The sequence below is a fragment of the Apostichopus japonicus genome, chromosome 23 (assembly GCF_037975245.1).
Source record: "Apostichopus japonicus isolate 1M-3 chromosome 23, ASM3797524v1, whole genome shotgun sequence".
Taxonomy (NCBI): domain Eukaryota; kingdom Metazoa; phylum Echinodermata; class Holothuroidea; order Aspidochirotida; family Stichopodidae; genus Apostichopus; species Apostichopus japonicus.
The window spans coordinates 3716280-3742854 of NC_092583.1; the positions used below are offsets into that span (position 1 = coordinate 3716280).

General features: G+C 38.9%; 1 protein-coding gene across 1 annotated transcript; it reads right to left on the reverse strand.

Annotated features, from left to right (window-relative positions):
- Positions 1-3951: 3951 nt before the first annotated feature.
- LOC139964841 (methyltransferase-like protein 27) lies at positions 3952-23367 on the reverse strand. Its single transcript, XM_071966858.1, has 5 exons — positions 23117-23367; positions 10834-10956; positions 9559-9697; positions 8651-8743; positions 3952-4730 (listed from the first exon to the last, which is right to left on the reverse strand). Exons 1-5 carry the CDS (start codon positions 23321-23323, stop codon positions 4534-4536), a joined length of 759 nt encoding a protein of 252 aa, XP_071822959.1. The 5' UTR covers positions 23324-23367; the 3' UTR covers positions 3952-4533.
- Positions 23368-26575: the final 3208 nt, after the last annotated feature.

Consider the following 26575-nt stretch of genomic DNA (forward strand, 5'->3'; position numbering starts at 1 on the left):
ACATTTCCTTCAGATATTTGAGAGCTCATATGTGGATAAATGAGTACTCTAAAAGTTTAACAACTTGAGGGTTGATCGAAATTATGAAAATCATCATAATGATTTTAACAGTACCGAATTGCGAATGCTCTTAAAGTAATATAGCGGGGGGGGGGGGGGGGAGTACGTCAGGGCAGCACTGTTGTCAAAGTATATATGAAGCGCAGGTGCCCCACCCAGTTTATAGCACCCGGGGTCCGTGGGCAATTCCGGGAACGGGAAATGGTGACATCCCTGAGTTTTGCATAGAGGAGGATATCCGAGATAGGCATCAATGCAAATCACAACATAACATTAATTGTCGTACCTTGCCGACAATAGCTTGATATAAAGTCCTTTGTACGAAAACCTGCCCAAACTAGATCCTATGGATCAGGGACGACGGGGAAGGGTTCTTTCTTGCGGGGGGGGGGGGGGTGTAAAGCCGTCCCCACTGTAACGCCGTCCAGATCACATGGTTACAATCAAGGGAGGAGACGGCCCAACTTCCTGGGTTTATCCTTCCTGGGTGGATCGAGGGGACAACTTTTCGTACATAATAGGGTAGTCGGGGCCTGGACGTTATACACGTGGGATTGCTCCCAGAAGGTGGGAGCGATCTATACATAGGTTACTTCTAGGAAGTATGTGAAAAACTGGAGGGACAGACCACACCTCAAAAGCAGTGACAAAATTAACCTGCTGAGCATTGTGAACCACAAATCCCATATTTCAATGTTTTTTTTAACAAAAAAAAAAAGACACTTTTTAATTACTTTTGTGTTAAATTTTGCAACAAAGAGTCTATTCTAGTTATATATTTTCTTTAAATTTCTCAACAAAGGGACAGTTTTCATACATAAACAAAGGGCACTTTTTTGTCTTACGTAAGAAATTTGCTTTTATTATCATGTTTGTTTACAAAGCCGGGGGAGGGGCACACATGCATCCTCCATGCCCCTTATTTCCCTATAATGTACGAAAAGTTTTCCCCTTGATCCTCTCTAAACCCAGGAAGTTCAGTGTCCTACCTCAATTTAAGCACCTTATCATTCTATGGGTCTCATGAGATTTAAGATTTTACTTAGGGTGTCTGTATATAAAACGGGCGACGAATCGGGTTCGAATCCCGGTGGGGCTGGAACGTTTCACACTGTTCTGGATTTTCGTACTCATTAAAATATCAAATATATATTCTTTTGCCTTGGTCGTTTATTTTCATTTCATTTAACAGAGATTGTTCAAAGCGTCTCTTTCGAAACCCGGCTTTTGGATTAACAAATACATTCGAGTTGGCTAGCATCATGATTGATCTCTAGAGTAAGGCAAAATATGCCAAGAAAACGGAAGTAGCAGTTTCCGATACAGTTGGCAAAAGCCTACAGTGGAATTACGACTATATCTTTACTGGTTCGAGCCTCTGGACATACAATCATTGTCCATGGCCTAGTTGGTTAGGGTGTCCGCATATAAAGTGAAAGTCCCGGACTCGAAATCCCGGTTGAGGCTGGAATTTTTTCACTGTTTTGGATTATATATATATATATATATATATATATATATATTTATATATATATATATATATATATATATATATATATATATATATATATATATATATATATATATATATATTTATAACAGTATAGATATATGTTGGTTTAATATAGCAACATTGTCTCGATGTAGCATTATAAACGGTAGCTTTACAGGCTCAATATATTAATATGTAATTGCTATATTGTCTTACTGTGCTTCATTCAAAAATGTATATTCTGATTATACTATATAGTTAATTTTATTACTGTTGGAATTCTTTCCTTTTCGACAACCAGTTTCCTAATGTGATTGAATGAAACTATCTCAGTTAAAAATATCAGATTCTTGGTTACATACAAGAGGCTCTGGTCTATGACTGGCATGCAAGTCAAAGTTTAAACAAGAGCCCAAGGGCACTGTGGTTCCTTGCTTGGGGTATATGACAATACACATAATATTATCAAGCAAGATTAGGCTCAGATAGTCCAAGTAATTGTGGTCCTACATGTTCCCATAAAGTAATCAACACTATAGCCAACACTTTTGTGATCACAAAATGTGATCGGATTTTTGATCAAAAAGCACTTTTGAGATCTAAATATGGCGTCGAAAATGTAAGAAGTATAAGAGACCTACAAGCGTGTCAACAGATATGATAACATTGGTGACCTCAGATGACATGACCTTTAAGTTTCAAAATGTTCCACCACCCCATTCACAACTTGTCCCAAAATATCAACCTTGTCACACCTTGGAACTAGGAGTTATTGCACTAAATGTGTGAAAATTAGCTTTGACCTCATATAACTTCGCACACGAAGGTCACACGGGGGTCAACCCATTGACATTTATGATCAGAAGGTACCTTTAACATCTGAAAATAGCATCGAAACTGTAAAAATCCACAAAACACGAAGAGGTCACCAGAGGTCAAATTGAGGTCAGGGGTTACCCAGATGCGGGTCGACAAATGGATTACATTGAAGCAACTCCCAACCCTAACGGACAATTTGTTCTCAAGTTATCGCAAAAATACTAGTTTCTTATCATTAATTGACCTTTGATGACCTTGTATCACATGACCGTTATGTTTGAAAGTATTCCCCTATACCATTTGCAACTACTCCAAAAATATCAAGCTTGTCACACCTTGGAACTGGAAGTTATTGCATTAAATGTCTGAAAATTAACTTTGACCTCATATAACTTAACATACAAAGGTCACCTTTGATCAACTTATTGACATTTTTGATTGATGAGACCTAAATTAGAGCATCAAACCATACAAATTCAAACATTTTTTTCTTTGCCCATTTGCTACCCCCAAAATACTAGTTTTTTAACATTAATTGACCTTTGGTGACCTCCGATCACATGACCGTTAAGTTTGAAAATATTCCCCTATACCATTTGCAACTTGTCCGAAAATATCAACCATGTCACACCTTGGAACTGGGAGTTGTTGCATTAAATGTCTGAAAATTAACTTTGACCTCGTATAACTTCGCACACGAAGGTCACACGGGTGTAAACCAATTGACATTTTTGATCGGAAGGTACCTTTGATATCCAAATCTAGCATCAAAACCAAACATTTTCTTTTTTGCTCTTTTCCTCCCAAAATAAGCACATTTTTTCTAATGTGACCTTTGACCTTTTGACCTTGGTTTCAGATGTAGTTTTATCTCCTGATTCCAAAAAACAAAACGACAAGTCTGTACAACCATCCTAACTCCGACCGAAAAACTTTGACCCCATATAACTTTGCACATAAAGGTCACACGGGGTCAACCTGATGACTTTTATGATCAGAAGGTACCTTTGACATATGAAAATAGCATCAAAACTGCAAAAATCCCCAAAAACATGTAAAGGTCACCAGAGGTCAAATTGAGGTCAAGGGTCACCCAGATGCGGGTCGACATATGGATTACATTGAGGCAACTCCCAACCCTAACGGACAATTCGTTCTCAAGTTATCGCAAAAATACTAGTTTTTTATCATTAATTGACCTTTGGTGACCTCGGATCACATGACCGTTAAGTTTGAAAATGTTCCCCTAACCAGTTCACAACTTGTCCCAAAATATCAACCTTGTCGCACATTGGCACTGGGAGTTATTGCAGTTTTAATATTTTCGGTTTTTGGACCATAACTGACCTTTGGTGACCTTTGTGGGCACCAAAAACAATAGGGCACACCTTCTCCATATGGCGGATCTATAGTCCAAGTTTGGCCTCAATCCAACATTCCCTTATTGAGATAGAGCGTACCCAAGCAAGTGTCACAGACACACACACAGACACACATACACACACACGCACACACACACACACACACACACGCCAACCTGACTGCATAGGTTCCTTTTGCTAAAGCAAGAAACCAAAAAGGAATTATATTCCAGTTAAAAAATGTTAAAAAGTCAATTAATATGGTCATTCGAGTTCAAACATTTCTCCCATCCTGAAAGTATTTTGCTCTTATAATTTAACTGAAGACTCCTAAAAGTTTGGGAATAAGTTTGGAATGATCGGCAACCTAAACATATCAGATTCCTGGTTACATACAATAGGCCCTGGTCTTTGACTGGCATGCAAGTTAGCGTTTTAAAAAGGTATTATATTCCAGTTAAAAAATGTTAAAAAGTCAATTAATATGGTCATTCGAGTTCAAACATTTCTCCCATCCTGAAAGTATTTTGCTCTTATAATTTAACTGAAGACTCCTAAAAGTTTGGGAATAAGTTTGGAATGATCGGCAACCTAAACATATCAGATTCCTGGTTACATACAATAGGCCCTGGTCTATGACTGGCATGCAAGTCAAAGTTTAAAAAAGGAATTATATTCCAGTTAAAAAATGTTAAAAAGTCAATTAATGTGGTCATTCGAGTTCAAACATTTCTCCCATTCTGAAAGTATTTTGGTCTTACTAAGACAATTTTAACTAAAGATTCCTGAAAGTCTGGGTATTCACTGCAGCCTAGCATCTCCTCTTTGTAATATGAGAATGTCCGCTGGTTCTTTCTCGCGGTGCATAGATGTTATCTTCTCAGACGATGAACACAAACCAAGCTTCTTTAAATCCTGCAGGCACAAATCTAGCCTCTCTCGTGAGAAATCTTCGAACTGGTAGTTCCATACGGCACAACTGAATACGAGGTAGCCTCCTAGATGGAAAAATTGACATATATTTCGAAATAATTTCTGTCAGTTTTTACCTATATAATGAGTGAAACTGATGAGCTGGGTAGCCGGTAACTAACGATTCAAACAATATTGGCCAGTGGCCATCATGGATGCCAGTAGCGATGTCAACAGTGTTAAACTTCTCTCTTATCTGTAGCATGGTGGAAATAAAAAGGAGTTTGATCCACGCGTGAGAAATGTTTGGTAAAATGGATGGTGTGGAGATATAGTGCATATATATTTTGCAACTTTTCAGAAAATGTTGAAGAATTTTCGACTGTTTAGGTTGTATGGCGCCACTGGCGGATCCAGGACCTTTGTTTGGGAGGGGCCAAAGTGGCATTACTAGAGTGATATAGGGGAGGGGTCTAAGGGGAGGGGGTGCCCCCCTCCCCTTTGGAAAATTTTCTATTGCTGAATGCCCTCAGATGCAATTTGGTGCGACAAAAGTGTACAATGGTGATGTTAATTTACTTCTAAATAATGTTTCCCAGGTGTAATTTTCTAAAATATTTATAAAACAAAGTTGGGATCATCTTTCTCAAGAAATTTTATTTCTCATAGGTTATAGATTTCTTACAAGCAGCCTGTTACTGAAAAATGGTGTTAAACTGTTAATCCTCATGCTCATACATTTACATAGCTCCCAACTCTTGAGAAGGCAAATGCTGGTCCATGCCACGAATCGCCGTCCTGGGGGAGGGGTATAAGGGGAGGGGGTCTCCCCCTCCCCTTTTGAATTTTTTTGGAATCCTGGTGATGCCTACATGTAAAATGGTGGCACTTAGAAAGGCTTTTGTCACCCAAAATTTTCTGAGAAATATGCATTTTTTTTGTGTGTAACATCAATAAATTTAATAGTAGGTGATAATTCATTCTTTCCCGTGGCATGAAAATGTTCGCTGCTCGCCCCAATGAAAAGAAATATAGGCTAATTTGAGGTTCAAATGATGCTGTAAAGGAGGTTTTTATACTCTACTATGCTAAATGCTAAGAAATGATGGTTGCTAAGTCAAAATTTGATGCAAATTTTTTTATGCATACTTGACAATTACAATGCGGTTTTTTTCGGACGCTTGTGCTGGTCAGCGGGCTTGGGTGTTAGAATGCGGGTCTAATTCCCGCGAATTACGGGTCAGTTGGGAGCTCTGCATTTAATTTTAAACCAGAAAACGAAAAGTTTTAGACTAGTCCAGGCGCGGCGGAACGGAAAAATTATTGGGGGGCTAATGTGTGGAGACTATCTAAGCGGAGCGCCACCATCGGTTGGCGCGGAGCGTACAAGAAAATTTTAGGTTTTTTTCAAACCCCCAGATGGCCGGAAACGGCGCTTCCTGAGTGTTTTATGCTGCGAATACCTAGCCCTAAAATATGGGTCTCAAGACTGCAATTTCTCAGATTGCACGAGAGTCTGTAAAAACATTGTAATTTGTATATTCGATGGTGTTTTAAGAGAGTAGCTATTACTCGTAGTGTACTTGCAAAGACGTTTTTGAGTGTAGTAAGGGCAGTGGCGGAGCTAGGGGTATTGGTCGGGGGGGGGGGGCGCTTTCAAAACTATCTAAGCGGAGCGCCACCACAGGTTGGCGCGGAGCGTACAGAAAATTTTTGAGTAAAGATACTCCCGAGATTGCAGGAAATGACCAATTCTGGGCCTTGCTAATTTACAGATAAACGGAGAATAAATAGGTGTCATTGCCATTTGGTCGGAAAATTACACCAACAGAATATGACAAATGTCAATAGGTAGACGAGAGCGCAATAAAATAGTCAATAATCGCGAATAAGTAAAAAGTAGTGAAAAGCTAAAAAGGTGCCAGCAGTCCCTTTGAGTCCGTCAGGGGGGGGGGGGGTTATCCGCCCCTGATCGTATGGACGTTCCGCCACTGAGTAAGTGGATGTTGGAGAACTGGCTGAAATGAGGCAAGTCATTGTCCTAAGACAAAGTTGTGTTGCGCTTACCGGTATACTCACACTCACTGCTTCCACTTTTCACGGGGCGTGAAGAAGCGGTTGGGGTGAAAATGTGGTCTATAGCCAGGGGACGGGCCGAGGGTCCCCCAGCATTTACTAACATTATTACACCTATATAGTATACGTGTGCATCGGACAGATCGACAAGTATGCATTGAAAAATGGGCAGATGCACGTTTCGGAGCCTTGGTAAATATTGGGGGGGGGGGCTTATCATGCATTTGCCCCCTCAACTTTTGCATTGGGGGCTAGAGCCCCCCCCCCCCAAGCCCCCCGGTTCCGTCGCCACTGGACTAGTCTACCACTGCTATTCCTCTCGATTTTTTTAATTTCCAATCATATGATTTAGCGGATTCTCGGAAACACTTTTTGGCTCACCTTTGGGGGGGCCATGGCCCCCCTTGGCCCCCCCCTTGGATCCGCCAGTGTATGGCGCATAACTATATGTTAGATATGTGTGTTTGTGATTTTCTCTCTTCCAGTAAGAGACTGGGAGGGACTGTCCCCTGATTTTATTCTGGGATGGGGAGTGGGTGGGAACTATAGGACGGGCTTTACTATACTTGATTGCGGCCTTGGGGTTGGGATATTTTGAAAGACATTTAAGCTATATCTAAGTTGACATGTGCAAATCAATGAAATCTTCAACAAGATGCTTAGATTTTATTCATCTTTTCGAAACTAAATATAACCTCTGAACTATCCCTTTAGGTATAGGCTATACTTAAAACCCTTATGCAATAACACAGTTTATGACGCCATATCAATTAGTCTACCACACGTTTAACTAAGACCCATGTCTTCGTACATTCCAGTTTATCCAGAGGGTAATTCCCTGCACGTTAATCTCAGATAATGTTTGTATATTATGGTTCATACCATCCGTTCTTTAGTTAGTCAAGATTTTGTTACGTTATAGACGAAATCTGTGAAGCTGGGATCAATACAACTGATACATATGGGATATTCATGGATAAAGTCAGGGTTATACATATTCATGTTAAAGTCAGGGTAATGCATATGCATGACAAAGCCAGGATAATACTTCCATATAGGATATTTTTTTACAGCATGTATAGTCCGTGTCACAACCAGGAGTATTTCAAAGACTATTGAAAAAGTGGTCCATTAATTCAAATTCACTTGGTGTATAGTGTAACTTGAAAGGTATATTTCGGCCTTTCCACAAGTATGCCTTTTTGTTAGGTCATAATAAGTTTTAATTGCCTCCCATGCAGGCCGATGCAATCATAGGTAAACGTATGCAGTGCTTGGTTCAACTGCACAGCAAATAACACAGAACGAATAGTGAAAGTTAATTAGTTAAATGAACGGTAGCGTAGTAAACAACCTCATAAACATTATTTATATACTGCAATGAAATGTTGTTGTTATTTGTATATAGAAACACACATTATACCGTTACAAATTGCCGGAATTTGTCATGGGATGCTACAACCATATAAATTCATATACCTTCATATATGGTGGCAAAAGGAGTTTACGGTTCAGGGTAAGAAATAGTACGCAAGGTTCAACTATAAAGTGCAAGCTTGTACTACAACTAAACACAAACCCACAGTACATGGATGATATAGGCATATTGTATTACGTTGGGTTATGGAGCTCACTGCACCATTCGCTATGTAGGGCGGGAGGTAATGGAAAGATTGATAAATTCGAATAAATAAATTAATAAATAACATTGTTACACATTTGTTTTATTTTGGTATAAGCCTGGATTACTAACACATCGGTAGTGGACTAAAATTAGCATGTAGACACGTGACAGGACGAAACCATTAATCGACTACATAATTAACATAAACGTAAGTTGAGCGTTCATCGATGTATATGGCTATGTTAGAACCGTCAGGTTATATCCCATCACCTCCCCACGGTATACTAATGCAAGCTGGTTTCTTACCTGGTTTGACAGTTCTTAACATTGTCTGAATATTGTCAAAGGTCAAGTGACCCTTTGCTACCGATCCACCACAGCTAGCGGCATCGTAAGTTGCTGTTGAAGATGAGAAAAATTGAGTTTTGTTCAGATTGCCAAAATGAAAATTATGCAGAGGAAGAAACGTGAAGCAATACGATATTGACAGCGATTAAGTCGATTGTAAAGTCGTCCTGCAGTCTACAGGCTGAGAAGTTTAATTCTGTAGTTTAAGCATTCCTCAATGCCTTGCGAATAATTTTGGTGAGTCAGAACTTATAGTAACCTATTGAGAAGTGTTTCTGAAAATTTGCTAAACTACAAAACGTATATCTACGTTGTCCGTTACGGTCAGAGCATTCCACATGGAAAGGGTTTGAAGGGGGAAAGGTTGCCAGGGTTTGGAAATACTCCTTGCTCCTGACAGAAATATTAATATTTAGACAACATGGTTTAAGTTTAGATATTTTTTAATATATTCTAATATTTTCGTTTGTTTTTTGTAGCCGTTACGGTTTCTTTTGTGGTATGAAGTGAAACTTTGTTCATACAAAGTTCAAAGCCCGTATTCTATAGGTCCACTGTCTTGGATTCTATATAGGTCCTTTTGCTATCCCCCACCCCTCCCACCCCCCCCCCAAACAAACCAAAAAAACTATCTGTCTTCTATGACTTGACACTTGAGCAAATGCCATTCGCACGATACCGCAAAGTCAACTACCAATGATCGATTTTTAAATATTTACTAAAACTGTGTCACATTTGAACCAAATATGCTGATATGGTGTGTAACAATGATCATAGAAAAACCTATATTACAGCCTATGGCATAGTTTTTAAATTTAAAATAAAGAAGCACTCTCTCGTCATTAAGTTGCCCATATGAAACTCACCGTCCGCTATTTGTGGAATTCTTTCACGCCCTATCATATGATGGAAGTAATTCTTGTAAATATTTTTCTCTTTGGCTAAGTTTGACATCGATAATGAGCCATCTATACCATCAATATCAGTGAAGCCTCTCTCCCGAAGCTGAAAATGAGAAAAATATACCATTTTTTTCTTGTTGAAAAAATTAAAACAGAATATAAATTCTGATGAGAAAAAAAACACAACAATTGATCATTTTAAGTAAATAGACTATTTATTCTCTACAAAGCATATAATGAAGTTCGTCAAAATTATTTAATGAACTTGACTAAATGCATTATAAAAATAATTGTATCAAATCCGCATTGCCCCTTTTGACAACGAACGAGCGAGATTAAAGTGATATTCAGATGGATGAACTTGATGGCTTAATAAACATGCAGTTAATTTCCTGCATCTTCAGGTCAAAACCACCTCCCCATAGCATTTTATATCGCGAATATTATATATTTGTTTTTCATTTTGAATTTGGTGGTATTAGTTGTCAATGTATCTGGCAACAGAAAATTGAATGACGTCATCACAGCAATTCAGCTGCAAAACGTTTTTCTTTTTCTTTATCATATTTAACTCTGATTTATTCACTGAAGGAACTGAACTATGTAAAACAAAAATAACATTTGATGAAATCGTGTGTTGTCACGGATGGCTGTTGCTGCACCCTCTCCAAAAATGCCCATATTTTGGGTATGATTGGAACACTATGAAATAAGCATATTCTGAACAATTTAAGTTGTATTGCTTGACAATTAGCCGATTTGTCATACTTTGAAATTCCGCAATTTGTCGCCACCGTGGTATATTTGCATTTTCTTGATTTGCTTTTGAGGTCTCATTTCTCAGCAATTAAACATCCTACTATTCTGTTCTATTACAGATGCCGATATAGTCTACCCCATAAAACAGGAATATAAAAAGTTACTAGACATAAAGACCTCTGAAAGAATCAAGCACCCTGAAGCAATGGCTTAGGAGCAATTTATCACTAAAAATAGCATGCACATTTGTTAGTGAAAAATACAAAAATCTAATATTCTGACCCTTTTTAAGTTGACCTAACTCCACAAGACAATGTTTTTGTAGCCTAACTTTTATATTCCTGTTTTATGTGATAGACTCTATAGCTATCTGTTTGGCTAAAAAGACATCGGACATTCTTGCTTTACAAGAAATACTGCCTTCTATTTGACTGTTCAACCTGGTTTTTTACACAGTTAAACATGTAACTTAATTCATACCAAAAGACCAAGTTTGCCAGTTCCTGCTGCAATATCCAGAATTCTTGCGTCCTTGTTTTGTATGAGGTCACTCAATATTTTCACAACAACTTTATGGTACTGAAAGCTGGCGTTGTCAAATTGCTGCATAGGAAGAAAGTGAGAGTGCAAAGAATTTCGAGAAAATTTAAAACTTTTATTAATTAGCTATCTACCATTCATTCTTTAGCCTCGGACAGCCACTGGTCTTACTGGTTGGTTGTCCGAACCGCAAATTTGATTGTCCAAAAAAATGCACCAATATAACAAATGCAAAATGACCGATATGTTCCTTGTAGAAGAGATGGGTTGGTTTTTGGGTATATAGAACACCAGCTTTGGGCCAGAAAAACTCCCCTTTGAGTGGATCGTATAGGCCTACCATTTTTTGAAATTTTATTTCAGCATCTCCAAAGTGATGGAGGATAAAACCAATATACCATGGGGGTGGGGTGGTGGGGTGTGGTGGGGTGGGTGGGGTGGGGTGGGGTGGGGGTATTTAGTTACAATGGAAACTGAATTTGATATAACTCCCTCCAAAGTTGTCTTGTTATTTTGTATCACTGTATCTGTATCCATTTCATGACACAACGTGTTCTCGCAGCAGGTATTTACCTGCTTGCAGCAGGAATAGTATATACGTCTACCCAACATGAAAACCTGCAGACGTTGTTTGCTTTAGATCCCATGGGAGTAAAATGAATCGCACGTATGACTTTCTCAATACTTAAACTGACTTTCAAAAACAATAAAGTACTAAGTACTAAAATTTGGCTGAACTGTGAAAGTTTTGTGACAAATATCTAATAATATCTTTAAAAAAATATCTATGATATGTTAACGACTACTTGTGACCTGTGTTGACGAGAGAGAACCCACCGATCAACATAAACCAGATTTCACAGTATTTGAGAACATGAGAACAAATATTTAAATGACTGCAAATGACAGTGCTAGTTGTTAAAACTATAATGGAAACGGCATAAAAACGGTAACATTTTGATAGCATTTCGAACATTTTTTTTCTCCATTATAAGAACTAGACCACGCCTCGATGCGAGTTTAGTAATGAATATGCAACGCTAAACAGCGACGGTCAGCCAATCCTCACGTGACAGTATTTCTCAAGAGAACCATTTTGTACACAGTTTAACAGTCGAGCATGATACAGCCCGATGAATGACGTATCTTGTGGACCGTGAAAACCCTATGGATAGGGTTAACCCTAACCCGAGAAATACTACATCACATTATCGTACTTCTTGAGGCAATGCAACTTGCCACATTATAAGTTTATAACTGTCTTGAGAGATGGAAAAAGCTTGAAGTCTTGGTGCGACGGTGTCATCTGTGCTACACTACATGCATACTACTCAAGTTTTAGATTCCAAAATTTGGGTTAAAATATTTAATTGTAAGCCACCCATCATAAAGTTGTAATCCATAAACCTTTGCGGGCTTCTCGTAAAAATAACTGCCCCGTGCCATGGACTGTATTTCGTTATTTTGCTCCATGGTAATGCATTGGTAAGGTATGCAAACTGTACAGTTACAATATACACTAATCATGCTAGATTGTAGTACTGTACTGTACTAGTAGTGATACTGGTTCTTTTCTTCTTGACTTAATTCTTCCTCTATATACGTTAGGTTTTATCACTGGACAGCTATATATATATGTTTTTAATATCATAGGACTTTAGAACCGAGATTATTGCCGAATTAAATATACAATAAAAAGTTGATGGTTTACAGTCTTGTATGAGGCTAATGCCTCCTCACATGACTTTACAACTTAACCCCTGGTCATTGGTAACTTGTCACACCCACACACCAAAGTGTGCACAATTCGATCAATCTCTCCTGGGGCACCACAGTGCACCACAACCACGTGTCCCCCGGGGCACTTCCCATAGGGTGCAGCCACAAACCGGCGCACGCAACTATATTTACAAGTTACCTCGCAGGTCCCCATTTATACACCTGGGTGAAGAGAGGCAATGGAGATAAAGCGCCTTGCCCAAGGACACAACGCAATGATCTGGCCAGGGCTCGAACCTGTAATCCTTAGATCACAAGTCCACTGCCTTAACCACTTGACCACAACGCCCTCACTAAAGATGGAAAGTCAGTGTTCCTTCGATCAGCTTCATCGAAAGTCAGTTGGAACTTGAACTAACTGTTGGTAGGTTTTAGTATAATAGCCTAGTCATTGACCTAGTTCTCACAAAGTTAGGCTAGGCCTAGTCAGAGAGAGATTGATACAGAGATACATGATACCAAGTGTACTATTATTTGTGAGCATAGGCTAGGTTTAAAAATATTACTGTTGCTAGTCACATCGACGATCAGCTGTTCTTCGAGAAATGAGAGCTTCGTTGGTACTGAATATGCATTACAGTGCGTTCTCTCATTTGACCTGTTTAAATCAAAAGGCATCGCGTAACAATATACACGAATGAAATCTGACTTCAGCAGATTTTTTTTTATACTTTCTATCTTTAATTTCTTAAGTAATGAATCGTTTTTGGCCAAATTACCTCTGTGAAACCTTCTCATTTTTCATGGTTTGTCAGATAAGCAGCTTAAACGAAGTTCCATCATTTGAAATTGAACAGTTTTATATATTATCTTTTTTTTCCGGAACGCACGGAATCACTTTTAAGAATGTGGATCCATGCACGTGCCAAGTGTAAATAAGTGCACCTAGTTTTACTTTTGGAGCTATAGTAAATACAACAGTTTCACAAGTTACACAAGACATTCATCCTTGGCGGAAAACGACTGGAGCTCCTTGTACACAATAAGGTGGAACTACACACAAAGTGTGGTGTTAATTCCAGCTAAACTTCTAGTGTTATCGTGTTTGCAAGTTTTTCAGACTTTGACCACTGTTGATCTAAGTGACATTTGGCCTCCGCAGTAAACCATTAGGTTCTTTTACTCACCAAGTTGTATCTACATATAAAGTATGGACTGATTCCGAGCTTCACTTTGTGAGTTCTCGTGTTTGCAAAATTTTCAGACTTTGACCACTGTTGACCTAAGTGACATTTGGCCTCCGCAGTAAACGTTAAGGTTCTTGTACTCACCAAGTTGGATCTACATATAAAGTATGGACTGATTCCAATCTTTACTTTGTGAGTTCTCATGTTCGCAAGGCTTTCAGTGTTTGACATATGTTGACCTCAAATAACCTTTGACCTCCACCAATGTCAATAGTGTTCTTGTGCTCATCAAGAGAGATCTACATACCGTACATGAACTTCATTCAGCCACTTGTAACCACCAATAATGATAAGTATAAGCTCGGGCATATATCGTTTTATTGAAATATCCATCTTGGATGTAACGGCGTTCAAATAAGTCAAAGCTATGAAGCACTTATGTTATGATACCCTTTTATTACAGTTGACTTATTGCGTAATCTTTGGCATTCTGTACGCACACCAGTGTCGTAACTATTGTATACCGGTGCGGAGGGTGCGACCTCCTGGAGGAAGGGCCGTGAAATAGTTACGGAAAAAATAAATACCCATCAGCTGAAGCCGGCCGGAAGCCAAGATGGGAAATCAATCCAAGTACTGTCCTCGACAGAGAAAACCTGAAAGTGCCTTATATGGGCGTCTATAGAGGTGCGAAATGTCAAATGTTGCTAATCCAAGCCCAAACCATGGTTAGGTTTGTATGAATACCTCATCTCCTTGCGGTGTATGTGTGTGTGTGTGTGTTTCTTTTTTTTCTTTTTCTTTTTTTTTTTTTGGGGGGGGGGGGGTTCATTAGCGTAATGTATTGTCACTCCTTGTTGTGCCACGGAAGCACAAAACACAAATCTAAACAAAATACGCTGATTGTTTGAAATATGAACTATTTTGTAAACATGCAGAACCTGACACATTTTGGGACCATCGTGTGCGCGACATTTGACAACAAAAACATGTTATATTTACTTCCCCAGCAAATCAGCAAACAACCATATTTCCATTTTTTCACAACGATTGACGAAACATATAGTCACATCAGGTGACCATTTTGGTGTATGTCACAAGGTCCCCCTAAACAAGGCCATTGGAACAGGTGCAGGTCTAACACATAGAATCGATAAAAGAAGCGATACGAGTTTTAAACACAAAAATTTACTTTATTATACGAAGCCATAAGATACTTGAGGCCTCTTACAATAATATTTAGAATACAAGTGAATAATAATAATACGAAGATTGATTCGTCCCTATACTGTATTGGCTACAGGTTAAGCTCGAAACGGCTTTCTATCCATGTTCCACGATAACGTTCATAGTTCAAGTCTCAAAGTGCATTGATTTAGTCCTCAAATATCACCGTCTTGGTTTTTATCAAAGTACAACGTTTTAAGTTCTCGTTCAAGCAAACCAGTTTTTTTGTTTTCCAAATATTACCTTTCTGCATTCTTGTATCACTAAACTTCCATAAACAGCTAGCTCACTAGCTCGGTATAGTATCCTCGCTAATTATCGAAAATATATAATAGGGGCTTCTCAAACCTCCCGATATCACTTTTCTGCTTCCCGAGCAGTCAAAGAACATTGCATGTCGTGTCTGCTTATTTTTGGACCCAGCTCTATCTCATGCCGCCAAGTTACATCCTAAGTTATCTATGCCTCTCAAGCAGTCGAAAGGAACATCGCATAGATAGAAACTTTATTGTCCATTTCAGAAAACAGAAAACGGAAATTATTTCCCGTCGACAGTAAACATAAAACAGTAGTGAATACAAACACAACCATACAATAAACAAACTATTAGTGAACAACTACGAGAATAAAACTAAATAAGCAGAACCAGAACAGTAACAGAGGCAGCACAGAGGGCTGCAAGTGACAGATCACACACTGTGGCCAAATCGCTTTGCAGGCGAGTTAAACAAGTGTATTGCCTCAGGTAAGAAAGAATTACGGAACCTGGACGTTTTAGTATTGGGCACTTGTAATCGTATCCCGGATCTGTCGAACATGATAAGACTATGAAAAGGGTGTGTGTGATCTTCTTTTATATTATTTAGTTTCTTCATCAGACTCTCTTCATATATGGATGAGAGTGACGGAAGGCTTGAACCAATGCAGCGTTCAGCTAACTTCCGAACACGTTCCAGCTCTGCCCTGTACTTCTTCGGCGTACTGCCAAAGAAACATATAATACTAGACGTTATGACACTTTGGATGATTGACTGGTAGAATAATTTCATGGTGGTATAATTAAATCTGCATTGTTTTAATTTTCTAAGGAAATAAAGTCGTTGGCAGGCTTTACCCTTAACAGCTTTTGTGTGAACATTCCAATTAAGTTTATTATCAATATACGTTCCCAGGTACTTGTAGCTTTCTGCCCTCTCAACTACTTTGCCATCAATTATGACATGATCATGGACAATATTGCCTTTCCAAAAATCAAACACTAGTTCCTTAGTTTTATTTATATTTAACATCAGACTGTTACTTTTACACCAACCAACAAATTTCTGTACTTCACTAACAAAGGCAGAGGTTTCATTATTATAAAGAAGACCAGTCAGCACGGTATCATCAGCATATTTGATAATATTGCATTGGTCACTCGATATTTGACAATCATTTGTGTACAAGCAGAACAGCACTGGTGAGAGCACACATCCTTGGGGTGCACCCGTACTAATGACACACTGGTCAGATCTGAAATCACCCATTCTAACCATCTGAGGTCTACAACGCATATAATTGAGGACACAGAGTATACGATGTTATAGTTCACTTGCATGTCTAACAGTTTTTGTACTAATATATTGGGCTTAATAGTGTTAAATGCACTCGAGAAGTCAATGAAGATTGACCTCACAGACGTTTTGGGTTGGTCTAAGTGCTTCAAGACCCCATGCAGGTAAACAAGTATAGCGTCATCTACACCTCTTTTGCTTTGGTAGGCAAACTGATTTTCATATATAACAACACCTTTTTCAGCTAGAAGAAGTTTTAGTACCACCCTTTCCAGACATTTCATGATATTTGACGTGAGTGATATCGGACGGTAGTCATTTAAACATAGACCACTTTTGTTTTAGGAACCGGGGTTATGATTGACGTTTTCCATATCTCGGGAATAACGCCCTCATCAAGTGTTCTTTGGAAGATCGGAGTGAACACTGGTGCTAGCTGAGAGCTACATGTTTTTATTAACATATTTTGAACAACCTGATTTGTCGAACAAAATCACGTTGTTAACGATATTTACATGATAGTTGATACAACTCCGAGGACGTTATTTACATTTATATTGTTAATGTCATATTTGAATAATTGTTTTATCACAGAAAGTTATGAGTTGAGACAATCTATGAATTTTGCGGGAAGCTACCACAACATCTCTGATACTGAAAAGGACTTTAAATCTCACAGTATGTTATGTTCTCTCCCTTTTGAGAGTTGATAATGTAAAATGTGCATTTATATCACAGTTATTTCTTCGTTGCAAACTTGCGTAAATTTTTGCGGTCCCTTTGACCACGTGCTTCAAGTCATGATTCTGGTGCAACACTAATTCGTGTGCATAAACTACTGCAGTTATACATCGTCAAAAGTAGTCATTGAAGTTTCGACATTGCGTAAAAATGTTATTTAAATACTATAATTTTCGTGGAGTTGGTTGTTTCCAAATACTGAAAAGCATCCAGGGTAAATGTTGGATCAGTTGCTCTATGGTTGGATGTAGTCTGCGCTTCGTGAGTAACAAGAGGGGCACAGTATTGAAGTACGTAGGCAATATGACTCACAGAACTAGTTTACTAAACCCGCCAAGCAAGTTCATTCGTAACACCAATCCAGTTCGGAGTTTCGATTTGCGAAAGGGATTGTGTTGTAAATGGAATATACACAAACCTCGCTCAGCATTTTAGACCAAAAAACCCGCTAACATGTTATGCAAGAAACGAATTATCCAAGATACACTCCGGAGTTTTGACTAAGGCTATGTGTTGTAGGTAAGGTGATATGATCTTTTCTCCACAAATTTTCAGGATATGCGCATGTGCAGTTGAAACTCCGAAGTTTGAACAGCCCTAATACAAATTGCGTGGAATTTAGCGAGATATGCACACTACATTTGCGGGGATATTTGAAGAGTTGGGGTTGCTGGTGAAATCGCTGCAGGTCAAAGCATCGAGGTACTATATACGGAGTTGGAGAGGAGGAAAGAGTGGCAGGGCAGGCGAAATGAAGGTCGGACGGCCGCCCTTGTAAAACGGCGAAGCTAGGGCACTGGATGGCATCCGCCATATATATATATTGTGTAGAGCGTTCACAAAGTACAGGCAGTGATAAGATCGCATCTTCTCAACTATAAACACTAGAAAAAGTATAGGTTGGTGTTCGATCGGGACGAAAACATTTATCTTTAGTAATATTACTGTCATTCGTTTTACTTGATTGCCGACATTCACAACATACCCATGACATCATGTAATGGTTCAATAATTCAATTTTAAGTACAGTATTTTATGCTGGCATTTTGTCTCGACACTCGCTTTACTTGATTACCGACATTCCCAGATTATCTCTACACATTGTTGGAGGGGCTCAATGAAATCAGTTTAAAAGTGCAGTATTTTTATGCTGGTACTTTGTCTAGACACTCGACGTTGTACCTGATTTCCGACATTCACAGCGTATATGATAGCCTATAAGTATAACATTATAACATTTTAAAAGTTGTTTACCGTGCAGCCTCCTATTCGTATGAGTTGTACTAACGCACATGTTATCTGATAGGCTGGCTGTGGGAGATACGGTAGCTTATAAAACAAGGTTTCCACAAGTTTGCGTTTGGTGACTCCAAATGGACTTGGACCTCCAAGACCCCTATTGTTTTTGGTGCAGGTGTGTATAGCCACGTACAGTAGACTGACCTGTGTTTATCATGCCGTAGTGTTAATGTATCAAAATGGTGGTTCGGGCCATTTCTATAGTAATAGCTAGTTCTGCTTATACTAACACCTTTCTAGTGTACTGAAGTCATCGAAACCTCAATGCATTTTGCATTCTGGTTTACATTACGAGGTTGAGCAATTTTGAACAGCGCCAATAGCAACAACGTAAGTTTAGACAACGACGTATGTTTAGACAACGGAAGTTAAAATAACAACGTGAGTTTGAGCAACAACGTGGTAAAACAGCAGCAACAACTTTAGTTTAGACTGCAACAAACTTAGTTTAGACAACGAAATATGGTTGCCCTTTTCGCGTTCCATACTGAAGCGCTCCTTGCCAAAATTTTTGCTGGTTGCCTACATACCTCAGGCTCAAAGACTTCTAAGAATCGGCAAGTGCTGATTGGCTATAGGGCTCTCATGCTTACAGTTCAACAGTTAATAACAACTCCCAGTCCTGCTTTAATTCCACTAACAGCCTCTGCAGAGCTTAACCACAAATGTAAACAAACACTGCAGAGACTGGGAGACAAATTAAAGGAGCTTTGGCAAAAGGTGAAGGCTCAGATTTTTTTAAACAATGGGCATTAATTGTAATTAATTAACTTTTGACCAAAAATTATTAGGCATCATCTTATTCATACACAATCCAACAATCTTCAGTTCAACTTTGAATATGATCCATCAAAATCTTGAGGAGATTGAGATATTTGAAAATATTACAAAGAATGACCCCTGATGACCCCCTAAATGACATTTGACCTCAATTTTCCGAACACCCCTCATAACCCTCACCCCGAGGAACGTTGTGACCAAGTTTCATTATAACTGGCCATACACTGTACGAACAGGAGCAATTTGAAAATATAGGGCCGCGGCCCGGGCCACAAAAGACCTCTAGTTGATCTTTGATCTCAAATTCATGAACACCCTGAAGGTAAAACTTCCATAGTACTATCGTGACAAACCCTCAACATTGTACCATGGAATCTGTAGGAGAAGAAGCATTTTGCGTATTTCCACAAAATGGCCCATTACGGCCCACAGGTGACCATTGACCCCAAATTTCGGACCATCTCTGATGGCCCTATACCCAATGGTCCTTGTGTCCAAGTTTCATGAAATTCCATTAAATACTGTGTGAGTAGGAGCGGTTTTACCAATTGTTGACGGATAGAGTGATAGAGTAATAGACGCCGCACTGTAACAATAGCTCACACCAGCATGCTGGTATGAGCTAAAAATGGAGTTGTCGGTGTAAGGGGTAGGGTGAGGCGCACGTCCCCTCTGTAATCTTCGATCTGTCACTGGTTACCCTGTGTATATAATAGGGATCAGCGCTGTAATTATGACTGTTCCTCTTTCTCTTCCCGAGGTCTTGGCGTTTATCTTCTACTTCCTCCTTTTCTCCTTTTTCTCTCTTTCTTCTTTTTCTTTTCCCTTCCTTCCTTCCTCTCCTCCTTTTCTCTTTTCTCCCTCTTTTCCCCTTTTTTCTTCTCTTTTTTCTCTCCTCTTTTCCTTACCCGGGGGGCGCGCGCCCCCAACGCCCCCCCCTGGATACGCGCCTGCACATATCCAGTGTAGTGTTATTCGTTGTAGGCAGATCAATGTATTGTGTATAAGTAGGCAGTAGATCGTCAATCTTGCAGTGATTAAAGTCCCCCATTATCATATTAACAGCATCGGGGTGGGAATTTTCAATGCGATTAATCGTTGCTTTCAATTGATTACGAGCATCGTCAGCATTCGCTTTCGGGTGGATATACACAGCCGTAACTAAGATCTGTGTGAATTCCCTTGGTAGATAAAATGGCCGAAGACCGATTGTCAAACTTTCAATGTCAGGGGTGCATATTTTCTGTTTTACAGACAAGTTGTTACACCAGCTATCATTAATGAAAAAACACAGACCCCCTCCTCTTGATTTTCTTGATTCGGTAGTACGGTCTCCACGAACAAGTGTATGCTTTGGGATGTCAACGATTCTGTCAGGCACACTTTCTGAAAGCCATGTTTCTGTAAAACACATAAAGCTGGCCTCCCGGTATTCATTGAAGTATCGAGTACATACCTTCAGCTCGTCCACTTTATTTTGTATAGATCTTACGTTCCCAAATATTACTGTTGGTAGTGACGTTTTGTGCCCCTACGCCTGTTCCTCTTCCGTACTCCACCACTTCTACCTCGCCTACGTCCCTTTATCTCCCCAGGGTATTGCTGATAGTCAGCCGGCTTTGGGCCTAGGCCATTGTGGCGTAACTGGTACAGTGCAGTTCGTGAGTAGACGATAGGCCTAGTTACACGATCATCACTACCGACACATCCATAAATTAGTAGAAACAACAGAAACACAAGAAATAACCACGTAAAACGACACTCAGCATGTTTTGCTTGAAACATGTTAGACATATATCACAAGACGGATAGTCAAATCAGAAAAAAACAACGACAAAACAGGAAGAACTGTCGAACGGTAGTCGCCACTGAGCAGCGCCTCAAGTTTCCCTGCAAATGTTTGACCTAATTTTCAGGTCACAAGTTACCACCAGGTCAAGGCTCCAATCCAAAACCTGGTTCACTCAAAAAGTTGACTTTCACTCCAAAATATTTACTGTGCTGGTCCCCGACCAAATCGTCTCCCAATATCTACAGCGGGACGTCTCAGAGCGAAGTGATTGTCTCCTAATTTTTCACAGAGGCAACATTCCAAACACCGCCCAAGGAATTTAAAGTTATGACCACTAGCACTAGGTCTATTGTTATACATATACAAATATGCAAATGCGATACTGCAGTTGCATAATAAGAGATTCCTTAAATAGTTCATCTAAGAGTTTTATTTTGATCGACCCCCTGACAGTGTATACTACAGTCATTTAATTGTGAAATTTATGGAACTTTCCATCCATTTCATAGTTTTGATTCGTCTGTGCGCTGTTACAAATAGTTATAGACTAAGTGTATACTTCTCTATAGAAATCCATGTAACCTTTTTTCCCCATAGAGGATGACGATCTAAATTGTTGCCTCGTCACTGGGCATAACTACTATACCTTTAACTCAATAAGGAGGACACATATACATTTGCCTTGCTTATACCTCGTTCCCACCAACGCGGTCTTGCTTTAAACAAGCATAGGTAGAATAAAATTGTAACCGCAGATAAGCCCTGCAATTTGAACCCGCGTTTCAACGAGTTAACTCCGGGCATAGCGGCAGGCTTGGAAAACCTTGGAAAACGTCCGAACCAGGTTATTGCAATAGAGAAAACGAGCAGCGATCGACAGCTATGCAGTGAGTCCACTGTCCTTTCGACACGTACATATACAGTGGCGTAGGAAGGTACTTTTGAGTGGGGGGGCTGAAGACTGATGGCCGGCCTGGGGGAGGGGTCTAAGGGAGGGGGTGTCCCCCTCCCCTTTGGAATTTTTTTTGCATTTCCAGGTGGCCTCAGATGCAATTTGGTGCAATATAGCACACTTCAACTCCCACTCCATTTTGTAAAGCCCCCCGGTTCCTACGCCCTTGTACATATACCATCCAAGCGGCGCACACACGCTATTTTCTACCGGGGCTTTCCCGATACGGCCAACGTTTACCACCTTTGAAAAAGTCAATGGGCAGGGAAATCATTGTTCGTATCTGAAGCACAATATTTTGCGTGTTACGACTTTTCGCGGGGGTTAAGTAAAAGAAATCTTTCATAGTTTCCTAAATGAAATCAAATAACATGGAAAACCTAAATATAATCATATTATTCTATCAGATATGCCGACTTTGTGTGCGTACAATTGTATTCTGAATTATCTCTTACAGAGGTCGGTCTCCCATGAGATCATCAAATTCATCACTGATGAGTGTCAGTGTTTAACTTCACCTTGCCGTGGAAACACCGTCTGCAGCGGTTCTCCCGGCTCCTGTATAGGCTTAGTGTTATACTGTTAGATTAATATTCGGTGCTTTCCTTCCTGGAATGCAGATTGTCTATATGTTTATATACTATTACGTAATCCTGGCGTACTTAGTACTTGTATTCTGAATTGTAACTCAACGTACTACGTGCTGATGTGTATGCAACTAGACGATTCATACATAGTTAACATACGGTACTTTAAGACACCACATAAATGATCAGGTCAAATATACGATAACATAATGTTCACCTCTTCTCAATTGTATCCGAATTGCGTTAATGTCGATACATGGTCAAATCCGATAGTATTGATTGCTTTGTTTTATCTTATTTTTTATCTTAATATCGTATAAGTTGTCTTTGTATATAAGCTTTAATACGACAGGCTGCAAAATAGACATATGTATATTTATACTTACGTCGTCATAGAGTGTTGCTTCTTTGTCATACCATTCAATAACTGATACACCAGAAGAATCTTTCGCCATTCGATTAATCAAATCTGATCTTTTTTCAAGATATCGGTCCAATTGGAGATCTTCTGTTGCTTTGTGCTCCATAGCGGTTTCCATTATTATTTTCCTTCTCGATGACGTTAACCTTCTATAGTGATATACATTGGACATGTACACCCGGCAACAACGACGTGTGCTTCCTAACTTTATGTCTAAATATCTATCATGCTCGCTGATAATAGTTACGGAGGCCCGCAAGTGACATATGGAGACTTATTTGCATGAAAGTATTTTGGGTTGATACCAAATTGTATATTATTCTTTTTCACTCCAGGTAATTATCTTGTATTTTCGTGATCCCTTGCTTAAGCGAAGTTTACTGTACATTAATCACCAGTAAAAAAAATATCTCTATATATCGTAAGTTTGGCAGATTTCCTAGAAGTAATTTTCCTATTGTTTACAATTTATACTGACGAAATACGTTCAGACTTCCATTGCTCTGTAGTTAACATACATGCTGATGACACTGCCTTGTATCGTAGTATCTCTAAATGTAAACATCGACAAAATCAACGCGATTATCTAGGCTTTATTACAAAATTTGTTAATACGTGTGACGAAATGATATTTGAAAATATTAATATCAAACATGAAAGTTTTATAGAAACAAAAGTGTAGAAAACAAAGATTCACTGTTCATGTGTTCAGCGTACTCCTCACACAATGTATGCACAATGTATGAGTCTGCATCGACGATAAGTTAACATGTTTCAAAGGTCTCAGCTAAATAATATCATATTGTGTTCACATTAACCTATATTGCCACCCCCCCCCTCCCCCAATTTCATATTGAATCATATACGGTCTTTAATGCACCCATCCTAACGCATATCACCTATGCAGTCCCAGGTTTGGTTACAAACAGGAAGAGAATTAAGAGTTTTCTAAAATATTGTGCAAATTTATTTTGTTTAAAATAAGATATTCACAGATTTTCCGAAAATATATTTGCCTGTTAAGATCATCCTCTACATCGTGAATTGACTTCTCTAAAGGTGTAATAAGACAAAACTACAATCTACGAAATCCTGCAATCGCTCCAAGTATTAGAATCACACTCTTTTTTAGATATTCCTCTATTCATAGAGTTGCACTTGTAATTCAAAATGAAGATTTGAATCCTTTATTATAATCCTTTGAAGTATTTTAATATTCATAACTACTATTTTCTCTTAAAACTGTCTCTCTTCTAATCATTCTTAAATTAATTATCATTTTATTCTCATATGTATATATAATTGATACTTTTGGATGCATTTTATGTAATTTATACTTGCATAAAGGAATTGAATATGGATTTAGAAGGTCTGGGAGGGTTCATCACAGGGGTATGGTTAAGATTAAGGTTGCAATGAGTGACGGTTATGGTTAAGGTTAATCTATCTTATACAATGAGTGCATCGTTGGGAGGTTGTCGCCCGTGTCCACCCCACATGTTCTGTCGAGGCTATACCTTAAACAAATAATTCTCGAAAAAAAAAAATCTTCCGATAAAGGGACAGAAAAACTGGAGTAAATATGAAATAACAAAAACAAAAGAAAAAATCTTCAAATGTCAATTCGGTGACTCCGTAAGAAATTATATGAGCAGAGAAGCCCACGTAACTTATGAATGTACAATGCATAGCAGTAAGTTAAGTGAAAAGCGTATATAATCTTGATTGCATGCATGCTTGTCAATAAAAAAATGTACTGGTATTTATTGATATACAGCTTGTTGTATTTGTATATATCTCACAACACACAAAATCAGATAGTATATGCCATGTGACCTTATAAGCGTAAATTAATCATAATAAAAAAGCCTTCCATGATTTGTGTCCCTGCAAAGGGTTCATTACAATTGACAAACAAACAGTTTCAAGTCTGTACAGTAAAGCCATATAGATATATAGCAATCTAGCAGCAGATGTACACAACAAAAGTCCGTAAGTGTATTTAATTTACATAACGAACGGCATGGAATTTTTTTTTTGAGGGTGGGGGGCGGGGGCTATTTATTTTGCTAATTATAACACCAGTTAATTGTATCCTTTTTCGTGCTAGATTGACAATACGGTTACAGTCTCGATATAAGGGGATTTGGGTTTAAGTGTGGATCAATTTGTTTAAGTTTTCGTGCACATGGCTCTATTTTGGGTGACTTTTCTAAGCTAGCATTGATTTTGACGGTAATTGTATAGAAATAAAAACTTTAACGAATTGCTTTCAAAACACCAACCTGTTAATTTTGCTTCTGTTAATGCTGAGCACAAATTCACGTTTCTGTCGCTGATCAAGAATCATTGTAAGTCTGCCAGTTGAAGTCGAGAGCAAGTTCAGTGCACGCTTTGTAACCTCAGAGTTATTGCCAAATGTTTTCTATACACAAGCAGCACAATATTATTATACGGCATAGTTCTCACTCCACGTTACGTCATCAATTGTCTCCTTCATTAACTGTATAGGTATCATAATGATTGGAATGAACGCAGGGGTGGGGGGGGGGGGTAGGAAGCTTCCAAAAAGTGGGGGTGGGCACAACATCATAGGGGCACTTTCTCATTCCTCCTCCACCACTCGTTATGCTATAAACCGATACACACCGGCCATATCACTTAAATATATATGATGTGTCAGTGTTAGTATGCTATCAATACCATTTATTGAGATTATTGTTTAACCGTGCTACAAAAAGATGTGAGATGACATTTTAAAATAGCGTGTTCAGACTAAAAATAATGAATTAAATTAAAATATGAAAATTAAAAAAGGCTTCAGATATCCATAAGACAGTTGTTTATCAAAGAGGCACATTTCATTTGCCAGTAGTGCACATTTGTTCTTTTGGAAAAAAAATTGGGGGAACGTGCACCCCCTTCCCCCACCAGCTCCTACCACTGAATGCACAGGTATCCTCCAGGCCTCTTCTCTCTTTCAAGTATTGTGAACGGTATGCTAAAAATTTCATGAAACAAAGAGAATGTCCTAGTATAACCTACCGTACGCCTTATCGTAGACGAAAGTCAATATTTGGTGACCTTCCTAAATACCATTGATTAGGACGGTAAACATCAATTTGTGTACACATTCTCAACGAAGATGAATTGTGGATCAGTCTGATCATGGAGCTATTACCGAATAGCTCCATGGTCTGATTCACAGTAAAATGTTGAAAACAACAACATATCTCCCAACTCTTGAGAAGGCAAATGCTGGTCCATGCTACGAATTGCCATCCTGAGGGAGGGGTATAAGTGGAGGGGGTGACCCCCTCCCTTTTTGAATTTTTTATTGGAATCCTGGTGATGCCTACATGTAAAATGGTGGCACTTAGAAAGGCTTTTGTCACCTTAAATTTTCTGGGAAATATGCATTTTT

Coding starts and splice junctions, on each gene's coding strand:
- LOC139964841 (XM_071966858.1), bottom strand. CDS start 23,323: ATGTCCAATGTATATCACTATAGAAGGTTAACGTCATCGAGAAGGAAA. Junction 9,698..10,833: donor CTGGCAAACTTGGTCTTTTG/GTATGAATTAAG, acceptor TCTCATTTTCAG/CTTCGGGAGAGAGGCTTCAC. Junction 4,731..8,650: donor GTTAAGAACTGTCAAACCAG/GTAAGAAACCAG, acceptor TTTTCCATCTAG/GAGGCTACCTCGTATTCAGT.